The 15431-nt window shown below is 51.4% G+C and overlaps 2 protein-coding genes across 4 annotated transcripts; one reads left to right on the top strand and one right to left on the bottom strand.

Annotated features, from left to right (window-relative positions):
* The first annotated feature begins 3 nt into the window (after positions 1 to 3).
* Positions 4 to 806, top strand: EMC6 (ER membrane protein complex subunit 6). Its single transcript, XM_066201814.1, has 2 exons — positions 4 to 160; positions 259 to 806. Exon 2 carries the CDS (start codon positions 301 to 303, stop codon positions 631 to 633), a length of 333 nt encoding a protein of 110 aa, XP_066057911.1. The 5' UTR covers positions 4 to 160; positions 259 to 300; the 3' UTR covers positions 634 to 806.
* A 563-nt stretch (positions 807 to 1369) lies between these two features.
* On the bottom strand, positions 1370 to 14937 carry P2RX5 (purinergic receptor P2X 5). 3 transcript variants are annotated; one of them, XM_066201812.1, is made up of 13 exons: positions 14885 to 14937; positions 13707 to 13877; positions 8650 to 8800; positions 8220 to 8291; positions 7173 to 7248; positions 6749 to 6845; positions 6303 to 6383; positions 5678 to 5816; positions 4964 to 5100; positions 4619 to 4712; positions 4055 to 4120; positions 3637 to 3719; positions 1370 to 3251 (listed from the first exon to the last, which is right to left on the bottom strand). In XM_066201812.1, the coding sequence occupies exons 2-13, from the start codon at positions 13715 to 13717 to the stop codon at positions 3176 to 3178; spliced, it is 1083 nt and encodes a 360-aa protein (XP_066057909.1). In that variant the 5' UTR covers positions 13718 to 13877; positions 14885 to 14937; the 3' UTR covers positions 1370 to 3175. The 3 variants fall into 3 exon arrangements, with proteins under 3 accessions (XP_066057909.1, XP_066057908.1, XP_066057910.1); XM_066201811.1 differs by lacking the exons at positions 13707 to 13877; positions 14885 to 14937 and adding an exon at positions 10897 to 11073; XM_066201813.1 differs by lacking the exons at positions 8650 to 8800; positions 13707 to 13877; positions 14885 to 14937 and adding an exon at positions 10897 to 10949.
* Between the last annotated feature and the right edge of the window lie 494 nt (positions 14938 to 15431).

Here is a 15431-nt window from a genome sequence, read left to right as displayed (position 1 = left end):
CCGTCGGCCCCCAGGCCAAGATGGCGGCCGGGCGGTGGCGGCGGCGCGGTCGGGGCAGGCCGGGCGCGGCGGGCGGCCCGCGGTGACGGGCGCTCTGCGGGGTCCCTCGACGCGGTACGAGGCCTGACGGAGCGGCGGGGCTGCGCGCAGTGGATGAGAGGTATGGAGGAAGGGGAGGACGCGCGGGAGAGCCCGCGGGGCTGTCCCGGCGGCCTGAGGGCGGGCAGGTTCGTACAGCGTGTGCTTGCTTCACCTCAGTGTCGGTACGAGCGAGGAGGTGCCCGAGCCCGGCGCGGAGCCATGGCCGCCGTGGTGGCCAAGCGCGAGGGGCCGCAGTTCATCAGCGAGGCGGCGGTGCGGGGCAACGCGGCCATCCTGGACTATTGCCGCACCTCGGTGTCCGCCCTGTCGGGAGCCACGGCGGGGATCCTCGGCCTCACCGGCCTGCACGGCTTCATCTTCTACTTCCTGGCCTCCGTGCTCCTCTCCGTGCTGCTGGTGCTGAAGGCCGGGCGGCGGTGGAACAAGTACTTCAAGTCGCGGAGGCCGCTGTTCACGGGGGGGCTCGTGGGAGGGCTCTTCACCTACGTGCTGTTCTGGACTTTCCTGTACGGAATGGTTCACGTGTACTGAGCGGCTCCGGGGCCAGCGGAGCGGCGGGACTCTTGCCAAAAGTCATTACACAATAGGCCAGCTCACCTTCCAAACCGTTCTCCATGGCTCGTGTCGTTAATGCTGTTGGTAAATGATGTCCAAGTACAAATTAATCAGTAGCACTGTTCTAATTAAACTGAATGTGAAGCACCGCTTGGATGCCTCCTGTGTTTGTTTCCTTGTTAAGGGATAATTTCTGTCCCTAAGAGCAGGCACACAGCTGTGGGGTTTGGTTCATATAATTCCTTGTACCCTTTGTGTTTTGGATACACACACCAGTTACAGTCCCTTCTGGATGTGCTGCCTGTCCCTACACACAAATATTGCAGCAGTAACACATCACTCCGAAGTAATTAAATTATTTAGAAATAATTGCACTGACACAAGAAAATAAGTGGATGTAAAGGTTGAGTACAGAAAAGTACATGCAAACGTTCCATGACTGCCATCAGCAAATGACACTGTCTCAGGTCCTTGTCACTGGCCTCCAGAAAAGCCACAAAGGGGTCATTCCATCACCCACCACCCAGATAATGCCTTTCCTATAGCCCTGTTCCTGCAGTGATTCGTTGATTTGCTTACATCTCACCAAGAGAAGGTGGTCTGACCTGAAAAGACACTTACAGAACACTCCCGGGGAGCACTGGCCTAAAGTGACACATTTTATTGCAGAACATGAGACACAAGGAGACAAAAAAAAAAGTCAAAGTCAAGAAACGAGCTCCTGAGAAGGAATCTGGTTATGTTTTATTAACAGCAGGGGTTGTAGGAGTTGTGTTACACAGTCTAAAGAAAGGAAACATTCTAGGGGATCTGGGAGGCCTGAAGACTCAGATTCAGGAAACAGCTTTGGTCCTCTCACAAGAGGATGTTTTGGCAAGTTAAAACAATGGTTCCAGCAGGGCACAGGCAGCTTTGCACGTTAGGACGAGCTGCTTGGTCACCAGGAGTTGTCACACAGGAGGTTCACCGTGTGTTTCACCATATAGGAATCGCTCAACTCCAAGTAAACCCTGACAGTCCAAAGCCTGGGCTGCTGTGGTGGTAACTCCTGTGCAATTCCCCACGTGGTGACTTGTGTTTGCCTTGAGGGGAGGCTTCCGACATGGAGAGAAGGTTTTGGATGAGATCAGAGCACCAGAGGTACACAGCTTATCCTGAATGAACTCCACCGGTTAATTCTATTTTCTAGCCCCATTTTTGGCTCACTACACCGAAGCAGAGGGGAGGAACTGGACTGGGTGGGATTTGCTGTCAGTGACTGGGTTCAGAGTTTGCCACTGCTGAGACAGGTAAATTCTAATTGAGGGTGAACCTGTACCTCAGAGTAACGACCTGAAAGAAGTTGAAGCAGGTGGGGGTGCAGCTGCTGATGCCATTTGTGCAGACACTCGATGGCAGCAGCTCCCTGATGCCACCCTCAGATGCTGCAGCAGGAGAGCCCTTTAACTTTTGGTATTCAAAGAGAAACATTTACTCTTCATCAGGACAACTCCCCGTCAGTGGTGATGGGGCAGCACTTAGAGAACACAATGATATCCCTTAAGCCCTTTTCTGAGATTAGTTACATTCCCACATGAGCACAAATGGACAAAATGGGCGGCAGGGAGATTGATTCTGCTGAGAGACAAGCACTTGTACTTCCTGGAGGTTACTGGTGCTGAAGTAGCAGGCAGATGTCTTGCAGCTTTCCCTGCTGTTGGTGGATTTGGAGGAAGCTGGCACAGGCTGTGTCTCTGCAGAGCTGCCCTGTTCAGCTGCAGCACAGCCCAGGCTGCTGGGAGGAACAAGCACTGAGTGCCCCATCCTGATCTGCCCACGAGAGATCAGGAAGTGATGCAGGAAGGACAATTCCAAGGAAATGAAACCAGGCACTGAAAGAAGGAGGCAGAACCTGTGCAGGTGCTTCCAGGGCCACGTTGCTTCTCAGTGCATTAACCCCAAAAGTGTGAGTGTCCCCCCTGCCTCAGGCCCTGCAGGATCACAGCCCCTTCCCCAGCTCCCAAGAGCTGCTCCAATGCCACATTTCCCTGCACTTCCCGAGCAGAGCAGTCCTGCTGCTTCACACCTGATGTCACATCACCCAGACAGGAGCTGGAGGCAGTGGCTGCCAAGGCAGCAGAGCAGGAAAGTGTTGGATTTCAGCTTCAGCCCTTCCCAAAATGCCAGTGGTGGTTCCCATCACAGCTTTTCTGCACGTGGAAGCAAAGCACAGCCACAGGGCAAGGCTGATTATTGGTATAAGTACAGATATATCTATCAGTGGATATAAAAACATTCATTTGGTGCCTTCTTTGTCCTTTTATAAAAATCCTCTTATAAATCCATAGTGACGTCACACTGTTGCAAGCTCAGGATACCAGAGAAATCTCAGGGAAGAAAGGCAGTCTTTAGAGAAGGTTTTTTTCCTCTGGGAATCCTGATCATAGTAGGCCTGATCTGGGGTATGTCCACCTCCCAGTGCTGGTGTGGTGCCACACCTGTGTGGATTTCCTGGAGCTGGCAGAGCCATTGCTGTGCCTTAGAGCCCACCGAGCTGGTCTGGGCTCTGATTCCCGTTCAGCGTAGGGCTCGACAAGGATTTCCTGGAGTTGGACCTGGGGAAACAAGCACAGTGACAGGATGAGCAGCCTGGGTTTGTTTCAGGAGGTAAAAGTGTTCCTAACCAGGCGTGTCTCACCCCAAAGGCCCCTCCACACAACGAAAGCTCCAGATCTCAGTTTCACGAGGCTCTTGGAGCTGCCCCAGTTCCACCCTCGGTCATTAGGGACCAACAGCACGAGGCCATTGCCAGTCCAACCATGACACAGCAGCTGCCTTTGCTCCCCAGCTCACTGCAGCAAGGAATTACAGAGGGAGCCAGTAACTTGGCCAAAATCATTTGGAAGAGTCTATTTCCTTGGAATTGTGCCCCTATATCTCCTATTTCTATCACTCTTAACAAAAAGGCATGATTTTTAACACAAAGCCAGGCCCACTTACTTGACTTCCTCATACTTTTTGCCTCGATAAAAGTTACTCTTCTTGATCAGATACAGCAGCACCAGGTCACAAAAGAAAGCTCCCTGCAAAGGGAAAGAACTTGGGTTTTATCTTTGTAAGGGAGAGGAAATGTTGTGATCTCGTTAGAAATTAACATTAATGCAAGGATAACTTGTAGAAACTCTGTTTTCCTTCATTCTCCATGCATTTTCCAGGGTATGTATATATTATATACCCCCTGCGGGGGTGTTTAGACCGCCAGGTTTATTAACAAATGCTATTAAGACAGGACACAGACACCATCACCTGGCTGAGTAGTAAAGATTCTGCTGGAGAAGATTTAAACACCCCATCCCACTGTCATCCCATTTGGGGTCTGAGTCCCAATACGTTACTTTAAGACAAAACATTCACTTACAGCTCCCATGAGTGCCAGCCCCGAGCTGATATTGATAATGGTGGGAATGATGTTAAACTTTCCTGCCTGGAAGAAGAAAGGTCATGAAGTCACCCCTGGGAGAACAACCCACAAAACAAACTCAAGCGTGTGGTACTACACTGGGGAAGCTGCTGCTGCCCCTGAGCGTGTTTTGTTTCCAGGCACAAGCACGGGGGATTTGCAGTGAACAATCTTGGAGGCTGAAAGTCTGTGTGTCTCAGATCTGACTGTCCCTGGCTGCATTTTGAGCTTGCATCACCCCTGGATTAGGCTGCTTTTCTCTCTGAAGTGTTTGCATGTGGAAAACAAGTCTCTGGGGCACGTTTATTTCCATTGGGCTTTGCATGAGCCTGGTTTTAAGTAGAGGAGGTGCAGGCTCAGCTGCACTCCAGGTGATCTCTCTTACATGGGGTTAGCTCCACATGGATGGATGGGAAAAGCCCTTTTCCTACAACAAGCCAGAGAGGCTGTCCTCACCTCAGAGCTGCCTTCCCCCACTTTCTTTCTCTCCAGGCTCTGGGACATTCTGGCCCGGGCCCTCACCTTGCCATTCACCATCACATCGAAGCGGATCCCGTACGCTTTGATGAGCGTCCGGTAGTCGACCCCCTCAGCATCCCGGTAATACTTGGCAAACCTGGAACACAACAGTGCTGGGTTCAATTCCACCTGCCCCTCTGAATTCTCTCGCCCCTTCAAACAGATCTGTTCCCTTCTCAAAGCCAGTTTTAGCTTGCCAGGAGCACTCTACCTGCCTCCCTTCTCTGCAGTGCTCTGAGCTCGGCTGCAGCAGTGCCTGGCACAGGCTGGTGCCACCCCACTGCCAGCCTCAAGTCCAAGCAGCCCAGCCCAGCTGTGGTCCTGCATTGTGCCCTCCTCTGTACCCACCTGAAGTTGTACCCAGAAGAAATGGATGTTTCTGCAGACTTGTTATCCAGCCGGCTAAAAGAATAGTGAGGATTACATTCAGAAGGGGCTTTATCAAGATCACAGTTCCATTCAATCTGAATTCCTATCACACCACCCTTAAAAGAGAGAGACAGGGTGAGTTGTTTAAGCTTAGTTCAGTTAAAGTGTCTTCAAATCTGTCAGAGCCCTGGGCAGGTTTTCCCCAGGGGCAAGAAACAGCTGCACTTCTGGTCACAGACACTCCTGGCTGGGCTGAGTTTAGGTGTGTGATATTAATCCCATTATTACCCTACAATCTCACTTCTCCCTGTGCTGGTATCCTGAGGTTTCTCATCCCAGGACATTGATTTCATTCCACACTTCAGTGGGGATGATGATCTTTTATGCAGGGGTGGATTTCCAGAGTTCTGGGTTTAAACCAACCGTGTAGTAATGTTGAAATTAAAGAAAGAACCCGTGCTGGCAGAGCAGCAGCTTGGGCAGCCCTGACTAGAAGATAACTAACCCAACCAGCCCTTTTAGAGGACCCCACCCCCTGGGGACAGCATGAATGGGACCAGCTTGACTTTGAGCACTGGCACCTCTGCAGTGCAGCCTGGACAGGAGGCAGCTCCGTGGGCAGGGACTCCTCACAGGCTCCCAGTGAGCAGGAAACCAGCTGGGAGGACACAGGAGCCCCAGGGGCACTCCTACCTCCGAGGCCATTTCCTGGAAGTCGCCACCAGCCCAGCGGACGATGTTGCCCAGCACGAAGATGGGGCAGTAGGGATGCTCCTGGCTGTACCGACAGCTCTTCAGGTAGGACTCGTTGTCAGTTGCCAGCACATTCATCCTGCACAGAGGAAACAGGGAAATCCACCCTGGCTCCCTCTTTCCTTGCCTTCACAGCCTGCACCAGGACTACAGAAGGTTTCTCCAGCACCCTCTGTGCACAGCAGGCTTGTCACCCTGTGAGTGTCTCTGCTGCTGGCCTGGGGAAAGCACTCTGTCCCCCAAAAATGACCTCCTGGCCAGGAAAGGACTTGGCCAGCTGAATCTGGGCTTAAGAAAGGACTCACACAGAACAGGTGAGTGCTCCAGGGCCACCTGGTTTTCTCAAGGAAAAACAACAGGATTCTAGAAATGCCTATCTGAGCCCAGGACAAGAGCCAGAACACATCCATTTCTACACTGCTTTAGTTTGTTCACATTGCAGCAGCAAAGGCAAACAAATATTTTTAAACTTGCATTTTTTGCCAGCCTTGTCCAGTTCTTCATTTTTCTGGAGGAGGGGGAATATCTGTTGAGCAGGAGCAGCTCAGGAACCTGTGGCACTTACTTGGAGAACTTAAACTTGGGGAAGCGAATGGAGTTCTTGATGTAAACAGTGAAGTTTTCTGCGCTGCCCAGAAGTGGCTTCCTGCAAGAGAAGGGTTTGTCCTCTGCCTTTGTCCCCTGCCCACGTGTGAAATCTTGAATTGCCATTTCAGAAGCAGCTTCATCCAATAGGTTGGATGGCACCAGGGCAGCTGTGTCACTTCCCCCACAGGGCCAGCAAGGGCTTGGTGAGGACCGTGCAGGTTCAGGGGACAGCCTGAGTGCTGGGAACAACCAGGGGGAGAAGCAGGGGGAGCAGAGGGCCAGTCCTGCCTGGGGGGGCCGTGCAGAGCCCCCTCCAGCACTGAGCAGCCAACATTCGAGCAAGCACCCAAGCAGAGGGGACACAGGAACTGCCCTGGGTGACGCACAAGCCAAGCAACTCAAGCTTGCAAACAAGACACGTACTTGGGCTTGTATCTTTTCTCCACTGGGCACCAGGCTAGTATCTCACAAGTCCCTCTGGTGCTGTCCCTGCCTTTCAAACAACGGCCAGTCTTAACCCCTGCAGCAGACATCACAGAAAAAGTCACACCAAGCAGTCACCTCCCCTCCTTGCCCACAGGGCACGTGAAAATAGAGGAGTTTCCCTCTCCTCCCTGCTGTGAAAGGGCCTCTCAGATGGAACAAACACCCTCTTGTTGTGCCTCTGAACAGCCGGGGGTTCCCTGGCCCAGCCACCACAGAGCTGGAAGCAAGGCAGGGATCTTAATAAAAGAGAGGAAAGAACAGAAAGGCCTTGGTGCTCTCTGTAACCAGAGATCTGGGGGATGTAACCAGGCTGAGGCCTCTGTAGGACACCAGACACACCAGACAGGGACACTTCCCTTACCATTCCCAGCCACCACAGCTTTCCCTTCCAGGCAGTCCGTGTCCTCGTCACACAGGGCATCAGGAATGCTGGCACTCTGCAAAGGGGAAAAGGACACAAGTGAGAGTGTGACAGGACACCAGAGCCAGAGGGGTGACAAAGTGCTGCTGACGTGGGGTGAATTCCCTGCATGAGCACTAAAACCACACAGCTGAGGTGGGAACTGGGGGTCATGCAAACACATCCCACCACCAGGAGCACCAGGATTCAGCCACACTGTCCCAGTTTTGGGTCCGGCTCAGTCTGGAGAGGGGCAGACTGGAAAAAACCAACATTAGTACTCACCAAGACCAGGCAGGAGGCCACTTTGCTTTAAGATAACCCTACCTTGGATCTAAGCCACGAAGTCCTCTGGCCCAAATCTGCCCCAGTCCTGGCTGCACAGCCACCAGAGGACAGCAGTGCCCTGACCAAGCCAGCTGTGCTCCTGGCTGTGACATGGAAAACCCATCTGAGTGGACACAGCACCCCCTGCACAGCCTGAGACCTCCTCCCCCGGGCTCCAGCCCATTCCAAACATCTCCACAGAGGATATTCCACATGGCACAAAGACCTCATGCCTTTGGCCTTCAGGACATGTTCTGGAAGGTGCTGAGCAACCATCCCATGTCCGGAAGGTAACAAGAGCCAGACTGTTCAGCACTTTCCAGGATGGGGCTCTCAAAAGCCTCCTCTCCCCATAACCACCCCAAATCACATCGGAGCTGTTTCCCAGGGCCTTTTCTAGCCCTGAGCAATCACTGCCTGGTCTCATCTCCAGCTGGGCAGAATTCCACCACCACCTAAAGTCAGGAAGGCTCTACGTGATCAGTGCCTCTGGAAATTAAGACAGCTGAGGTTCCCAGGTTTACAGTACGACTGAGCTATTTCCCAACTGAGCCATTACACTACAGGAACAAACACTTGTCTTTCATCCTTCCTTTCTTTGTTGCTCCAGGAGTGTCCTCTGTCAGTTCTTACCCCCAGTTTTCCAGGGGTCTGGGGGTCAAGGGGCTCAGTTCTTCCTACCTCAGGACACGTAGCTTGTCTCTGGTTTGGGGTCACAATCAGATTTGTCATGACAAAGAAGACGCTTTCACCCTGCAGTAAACAAAGAGTTAGAAAAACTTGGTTTGCTTTTAAAGTATTTGTAACAAGGAGCATGAGGATCTCTTCAGAAGAGAACAACCCCTTCTCTCCACGGCTTTTCGGGCTGAGATACAACATCACCCTTTGTGTGGATATTTGTTTGGATGAATTCCCTCACACTGTGGGTGCACACAGCCATGAGAGCCAGCCCACGGTCCCGTGGGCAGGCAGAGCACCCCCAGCATCTCAAATAAAAAACTCCCAACAGAAAACGCCCTTCCAGCACCACTTTCTTGTATCCCAGCTCCTGCTAATTCACAGGGAAGACCTGGATAGATCACTTCAGCACCCACACAGGGGTGATGCCAACCTGGGGAGGGATGACATAGTCTGCAACATCCCACAGCCTCTCCCCCAGCTCCGAGGTGTTGGTGAAGGCCACCCCTTTCAGCTTGGTGATGACAGAGCTCTGGAGGGACGTGTCTGTGTCCTGGTAGCCTTTCTTGACCACAAACACCCACCTGTGTGAACACAGCAGCGTTAGGGGCGGTCAGGGAGCGAGTCAGACAGAGAAATTCACACCAAGGTCAAATCAAGGCATGCCAATGACACCAAACCCTCTGCAACTGCTACTGCTAATAAAGGATAAACTCTTCGACACAAGCTGTGCTTGCCAACAGTGGAGAAATGTGTAATAACAGGTCATGAGGTCAAAAACCAAAGCCTCCATCTGCGCTACGCTCAGCAGCCGCAGAAGGGAAAAGGAAGAGCAGGGCCGTGTCTTTCTCAAGATGAAAAACAAGAGAGGCTTTTGCAGGCTGCAGGGCAGAGTGTGGCTGGTTTCACAAGTACAGGACTCTCACTTTAGCACACAGCCACTGAGCTGCCAGCCAGCAACAGACCACGGCTGGGGGATGGAACCCTGCAGGTGAGCCGGGTATTCCTGACAGAAACCTGCAGGGAACATTCCCAGCTGGATACAGGCTCCTTTGGAAAGACAGGGTGATGGGAACAACCTGACTGGACCCTGGGAGAGCTGCTGCCTTGCTGAACAATCCAGGGAAAGGCTTTGCTTCCCTCTCTCCACTGGAAGCAGCAGGAGTTCCATTTCCCTGGGTGAAAGCCTCTGGCTCAGATTAAATGCTCCCAGCTCCCACACAACACTGCTAAATTCACCTGCCAGGGCAATAAATAAATCACCCTCGAAGAAGCTGAAGGTGCCGGGGCAGGTTGGGAGAGGGAAAGAGGCTGAATCTGTGGCACAGCTCTCCTTTCCAAGGCTCTCCTGCCCACGGGGAGGGGAAAGGGCTGAGCAGCACTGGCAGCACACAGCCCTTCACCTGCCACGTGTGACAAACCTGCACATTAACATTCCCCGCCCTGGGAAGTTTCCTGTTTTCCCCTTTTCCCAAGAACACTGATTTCCTTTCCCAGGAGGGCTCAGCAGCACTGAATTTTCCTTGCATTTTCCACAGTGACTCGTGGAATAAATGGCAGCTGGGTCCAAGAAACAGTCCAGAAGGATTTGAAGATCCCCACCCCAAGCCAGCCTTTGAACAGGGACATGTTCCTGTAAGCCCCAGCCACAAAGGAGGCACTGCAGGGACCATCAGTGGCAGTGCCAAGGCTTTGCAGGAGGCAATAGATGCCAAAGGAGGAAAACAACCCTTCCCTGTCCACGCTGTATCTCTTTTAGTCCTCAGCAATGTTATCCTCAGGATTCCTCCTTCAGGCAGTCCGTGCCAGGCTGCTGAGGCTTCACTGGTGCTCTGCTCACTGCAGCAGGCTCTGGGACTGCACAGCTTTCTATAAATACACCCAGCACGTAAAAATGACTCTGCTATATTTAATCAGTGGAAACACGAGGTGTGGGAAAGGTGAAGGCACCCAGAAGCACAGACAGTGAGGGGACAGGGTTAGGTGTCACAATCCGAAAAGCCTCAGAAACTCGAGGAATCAACAGCACAGGCTGGATAATTCCAGGTCTGAGCCTGCAGGGATGATCCCTGTGCCCATCACACACCAGTGTGACCAGTCTGCTGCAGAACTGGGCCTTTCCCAAGCTATTCCTGAGCCAAGCCCTGCTCTGAAATGAATGCAAAGCAGCCGACATTCATTCCCGCTGCCTCAGCCCCCACAAGCCCGGCTGCTGCAGCCCACTCCAGCAAAGAAATCCCCCACCCTCTGCCTGCTTCCCTCCCATCCAGACCTGAACAGGTCGCGGTGCTGTGCAGAAAACACAGGTGTGCCCCAAGGCTCAGCGCCGTGGCTGTTAATGCTCGTTTATTCCTGAGGAGTCGAGCGGTAGGGTTTGGCACCATTCCCACAAAATATAGAAATAAAGGCATAAATAATGCAGCACAAAGCCATAGTCACTGGGTCTATTTTTAACCCGACCTTAATCTGAAAGGTAGAACTGAATCTAGCCATCCCTAGCAGGTGAAAAATCAGATACAAGCTATTAGACATTACAAAATGCAGCTGTATAAACCTGTCTGATTATCTGCATTGAAATCGGGAGGCACAGCAGGCTGTCACTGTGTGCAGAGCACCCTACTTTATCACAGCAAAATCTGTCTTTATCACAGCAAAACACAAAGCAGAGCGTGTTCCTTACCCCACCAGGTAAGCCAGGATGGAGAGCTGCACCACTCGGTAGAGGACCCCAACCTTCTTGTTCTTTGCAATGACGTATTTCTCCGTTTTATAATCGAAAAGAGACAGAAATAAAGCCTTCCAAGCCACCTGCCCCATGCTCCCAGCTCGCTCGGTGGCTGGAGCAGGCACAGCTCGCACCACCCACACGTGCAGAGCATGGAAACCTGAACCAGCCCTGATCCCTCCCTCCCTCCTTCCCTCCCTCAGCTGCTCAGTCAGAGCCCAGCAGCTGCACTGTCACATCCTTCCTGAGCTGATTCATCCCTTGGGAAAGCCCCTCTCCCCACCCAGTGTTGCCCCCAGGTTTGATTCTCTCCCCCATCCAAAATGTTTAGAACGAAATATATTACAGTATAGAGCCACGTTCACACAATTCACAGCAATGTGCTGGCCTGTGAGGGACCCACAAGAATCACCCAGTCCAACTCTTGGCACTGCACAGACACCCCAAAAACCCCACTCTGTGCCTGGGAGCGTTGTCCAAACACTCCTGAGCTCTGTGAGGCTGTGAGCATTCCCTGGGGAGCGTGTTCAGTGCCCGAGCACCCTCTGGAAGAACCTTTCCCTGATATCCAACCTCACCCTCCCTGCAGAGCTGCAGCCGTTCCCTCAGGTCCTGCCACTGCTCAGCAGAGAGCAGAGCTCCGTTCCAGCCTCCAAGGGGACGCAGGTACAGCCTCTCACCATTTCTCAGTGATCAAAGCCTTCCTCCAGCCTTTACAGGGTAAATTTTTGAGTTCTCAAACATTTCCATGAGCAATGAGAACCAGGGTCCCTAACAGTCAACCGAAATACCTGCCTGGTTCCCACACCCTCACACCAAAACCCAAATTAAGAAACTGATGAATAAATTCTGCATGTGCCCAAGGATAAATCAATGCTTTCCAGGAACTGGACCTGAGGAAACAAGCACAGAGAGGACGAGCAGCCTGGGTTTGTTTTGGGGAGCAATGAGGGCAAGAGGCTCCCAGCCAGGCCCGTCTCACCCCAAATGCCCCTTTTGCATGCAGCAAAAGCTCCAGAGTTCAGTCTCGTGAGGCTTCTGGAGCTGCCCCGGTTCCATCCTGGGTCGTGAGGGACCAACAGCACAAGGCCAGTGGCAATCCAGTGACACAGCACCTGCCTTTCTCCCCAGCTCACTGCAGCAATGGATTACAGAGGGAGCCAGTAATTGCTAAGTTCATTTCAAGAAATATTATTTCCTGTAATTTACCTCTGTTTGCCATTAACAATTACTGTGCTCCTCTACCTCCTTTGTTTCTATTAGGCAGAAAAATAAAGCCACTGCCCTGCACAAATCCCTACCCCGGGAAAATCATTCCCAAGATGTCAGGCTTTATGAAAATTTTGTCCTTCATCCTCCTTAAATTCCATATCAAATTTAAACAGATGGATCCGTTTTTTAATGAAGTTGCTCCAAATCACAAGAGGATCACAGCGAGCGCCATAAGGAATGAAACATTCATTTTATCCCTCATCCCAGAGCCATCCCTAGAGTTCCCCCGCAAAGGGAAGGAAACCTTTCTCCAGCACTTGCAAAACTAGAACACAAACCTGCCTGTGACAAAACTAGAACACAAACCACCTTGTGACCTGGTGGCTGCCAGAGCAGCTCTGCCCTGAGCCTTTGTAGTTATTTTCTAGGTCAATTAATCTGAGAACGGTTAAAAAAAAATCATCCTTAGAGTGAGAAGCATTCTCCTGTAGGTGAGGCCTGAAGGTGCAAACCACGTTTGATCGCTGAAATTAAAATTTAAAAAGGGAATGTAAAACTGATACTTTCTTGAGGTTTTGGAGGCATCAAGTAGAGGCACAGGTGCAATAGCTGTTTTGGAATTAAAAGTTTCTGTTTGAATCAAATGCGCCTCAGAACGCTGCTCAGCAGAAGGTAAATTTTTGCTGAAAGTGCTGTTGTTGCAAAAATTTAGCTTGTACTGAGCTACAAAAACAATTTAGCTGGGACTTCTTATGGGTGTTGTTTTTATCACCTGGTTTTCACAACCTTGTTTTTTGTTTCTTGCCTGGAAATCCAGTCTACTGCTGGCTTTGTCAAAGTACCTGTGAATGTTCAAACAAAAGCAGTTTGTTCGTAGCAGGCGACTAAATAACCCAACCAAGTCCAATTGTCATCAGTTAAAGATGCAAAGCATGTAAGATCTCAGTTCTCCTCAGGGGAAGGAGGCCGAATGTTCACTGCAAGGTCTTTCCCTTTTTGAATAAAGTCCTGCTCCATTCCCACGAGGGCTGTTTGCTCAGTCTGGGACTTCTCCCAGGGAGGATTTCTCCTCTAGGACTGAAATTCCTCCTTTCTCTCTCTCTCTCTCTTTTTTTTTTTTCCCCCTTCAATTCCTGCCATGTCACACCTGTATTTAATTCCTCACACTGCTATCAGTGGTTGCCTTCTCGTAATTCACACACACTCACAGGACACACATCCCTGTCTGCCCAGACTGCTCCTCACCTCCTTTTCCTCCACCCGGAGCTGATCTCAGCCTCTAAATTCCACCTGTGAAAATTAAACTGTCAACCTCTGCCCCTGATCCAGGGCCATTTGAAACGCTGCAAGGTGACATCTGACGCTGCGACATGGAAAGATTTCAAGCTCAGGCCAATAATATCTTTAAATTACACCCAAACAGAGCATGTGCTTTGCAGGCAGCCCTGGCCAGGACAGTGGTGATTCACCACGGCTGCTTTTGGGCTTTTGGGCTCTCATCCCGGTCACTCCCAGTGCCAAACGATCACCCCCAGACACAGACTGGTGCCCACCCCGCTGCCATCGGCTCCCAGAGGCTGACTCAGAAATGCCGAGAGGTTTCCCCAGCACTGAAATGCTCCTGCAGCGAATGTTTGAGCGATGCAGATCCATCTTCTCTCAGGAGCAGGCGCCAGAGCAGCGACTGAAATAGCAGCGAGACGGGGAGGAAGTAAAGAGGAGATCTGGCAAGGAAATGAAGGGAGAAAAGGCAGAGGTCAGCTCTCTGTTTTAGTGGTTTCTTGTCACGCTGTCACACTTGCAAGTCAACAGCTAAAAAAAACAAAACAAACCAAGGTGGAGAGTCAAAGTCGAGAGAGGAAGTTGCTTCAAACCACAGCCCACGCCCACAGAAATCAGTAACATCAGGCACGAGCTGAAGGTGACGGGTTTGCATGCAAGAACAAAGGAATGTGTGGAGCCCTTGGAGAAAAATGCTCTGTGCAGCTTCTCTTGTAATCCTGGCTGGGGAAAATTGGCCAGTCTTTATCCTCCCAACCAGCACAGCTGCATACCCAGCCTTAATGGAAAGGGAACTTGTGGGAAGAGTTTCTGTCACAATCCACAGGAGCATCCAGCACTGTCTGTAAGAGGAGAAGGGAAATGGGGGAGTGCTGAAGCTGCAGAATATATCCTGCCTTTGATTCAGCCCTCCAGTTCCAGGAGAGCCATTTTCAGCCTTTGAATGTGTTCCATGTTCCTCCCCAGGTCCTGAATCTCCGATACAGAGCGCAGGAATGTTGTTATTATTAGCTGCAACATTTATCCACTCCTCTCCCCCAGCCCAAGAAGGGAAAGTGCTTGAGGAAGAAGATCAGAGGAGAAGGAAAAATAGTGCATATCTAATGAAACCAAGCCATGATGGCCTGTTCTGTGAGGGAGCTGGCACCGAGCCAGGTAAGAGAAATTAATAAAAGTGCACATAAAGCACTGCTGAGAGACTGAGTGCAAGGATGGCTGGACCAGCAGAGCTGTGCTGCAATGAATTCACCTCTTAAAGTCAGAAAATAAAAGCATTACTGGGAAATACGAGAAGAAATGCTGAATCAAAGCCTGAAAGGTGAAGGGGTTTAATAAAAAGTGTATTCACATTAACCACTGATTTAAAGGTGAAACCCTGCTCTTGAATACACCCAACAGAGCAGTACTTGCTTCTTTGATAACACAGACAAAATTGGTCCTGGCTAGATACCTCTGCCAGCTCTTGTCTTGCCGCAAGCACTGAGGAGAAACCTTCATCCCCTTCCTTCACCTTCCTCATGGAAAGAGCTAGAAAGTCTGGAATGTGGCCTCCACCCTTTCCTCCCTGGAATTACCAGCTGGAAACTCCTTGCAGCCACAGGAAAACACAGCAGTTACTCAGACTTGACCCCCAGAGGAACGAGTTTCAGCCTGGCACCTGAGCTCACCTCCGGTCTGCTCCAAACCGGTGTGACCAGTCCCCAGTCCAGCTGATGTGTCCCAGCTGTGCTGCACAGACCAACTGGAGCCCAGCTGGGAGTGGGGCAGCCAAAGCAATCCGTTTGTGGCAATGCAGCATCACTCAGCTGGTTCACCCCTGGAATGAGGACAGGAAATGTCTCTTTAGAGCTAGAATTCAATTACCCTCCAAACAAAGCCGCCCCAACAGGCCCTGGAGCCCAGAAAAGCTCTCCATAGCTCATCTCTGATGCCCTCATGTCAGTGCCCTGAGCTTTATAATGAAGAATTACTGATGCCCTTCTGCTGATGAGCTGAGC

The sequence above is a fragment of the Chamaea fasciata genome, unplaced genomic scaffold (assembly GCF_029207755.1).
Source record: "Chamaea fasciata isolate MVZ Bird 193981 ecotype frontalis unplaced genomic scaffold, bChaFas1.0.hap1 SCAF_21, whole genome shotgun sequence".
Lineage (NCBI taxonomy): Eukaryota > Metazoa > Chordata > Aves > Passeriformes > Sylviidae > Chamaea > Chamaea fasciata.
This window is presented reverse-complemented; position numbering and strand designations above follow the sequence as displayed.

Bases quoted from the DNA above. Each gene is read 5' to 3' on its own strand.
- EMC6 (XM_066201814.1), top strand. From the start codon at position 301: ATGGCCGCCGTGGTGGCCAAGCGCGAGGGGCCGCAGTTCATCAGCGAG.
- P2RX5 (XM_066201811.1), bottom strand. From the start codon at position 11,033: ATGGGGCAGGTGGCTTGGAAGGCTTTATTTCTGTCTCTTTTCGATTAT. The intron at 8,292-8,649 runs GTTGGCATCACC...TGTTTACTGCAG, and splicing joins ACTATGTCATCCCTCCCCAG to GGTGAAAGCGTCTTCTTTGT. The intron at 5,101-5,677 runs GTAGGAGTGCCC...CTCTCTTTTAAG, and splicing joins TCCAGGAAATGGCCTCGGAG to GGTGGTGTGATAGGAATTCA.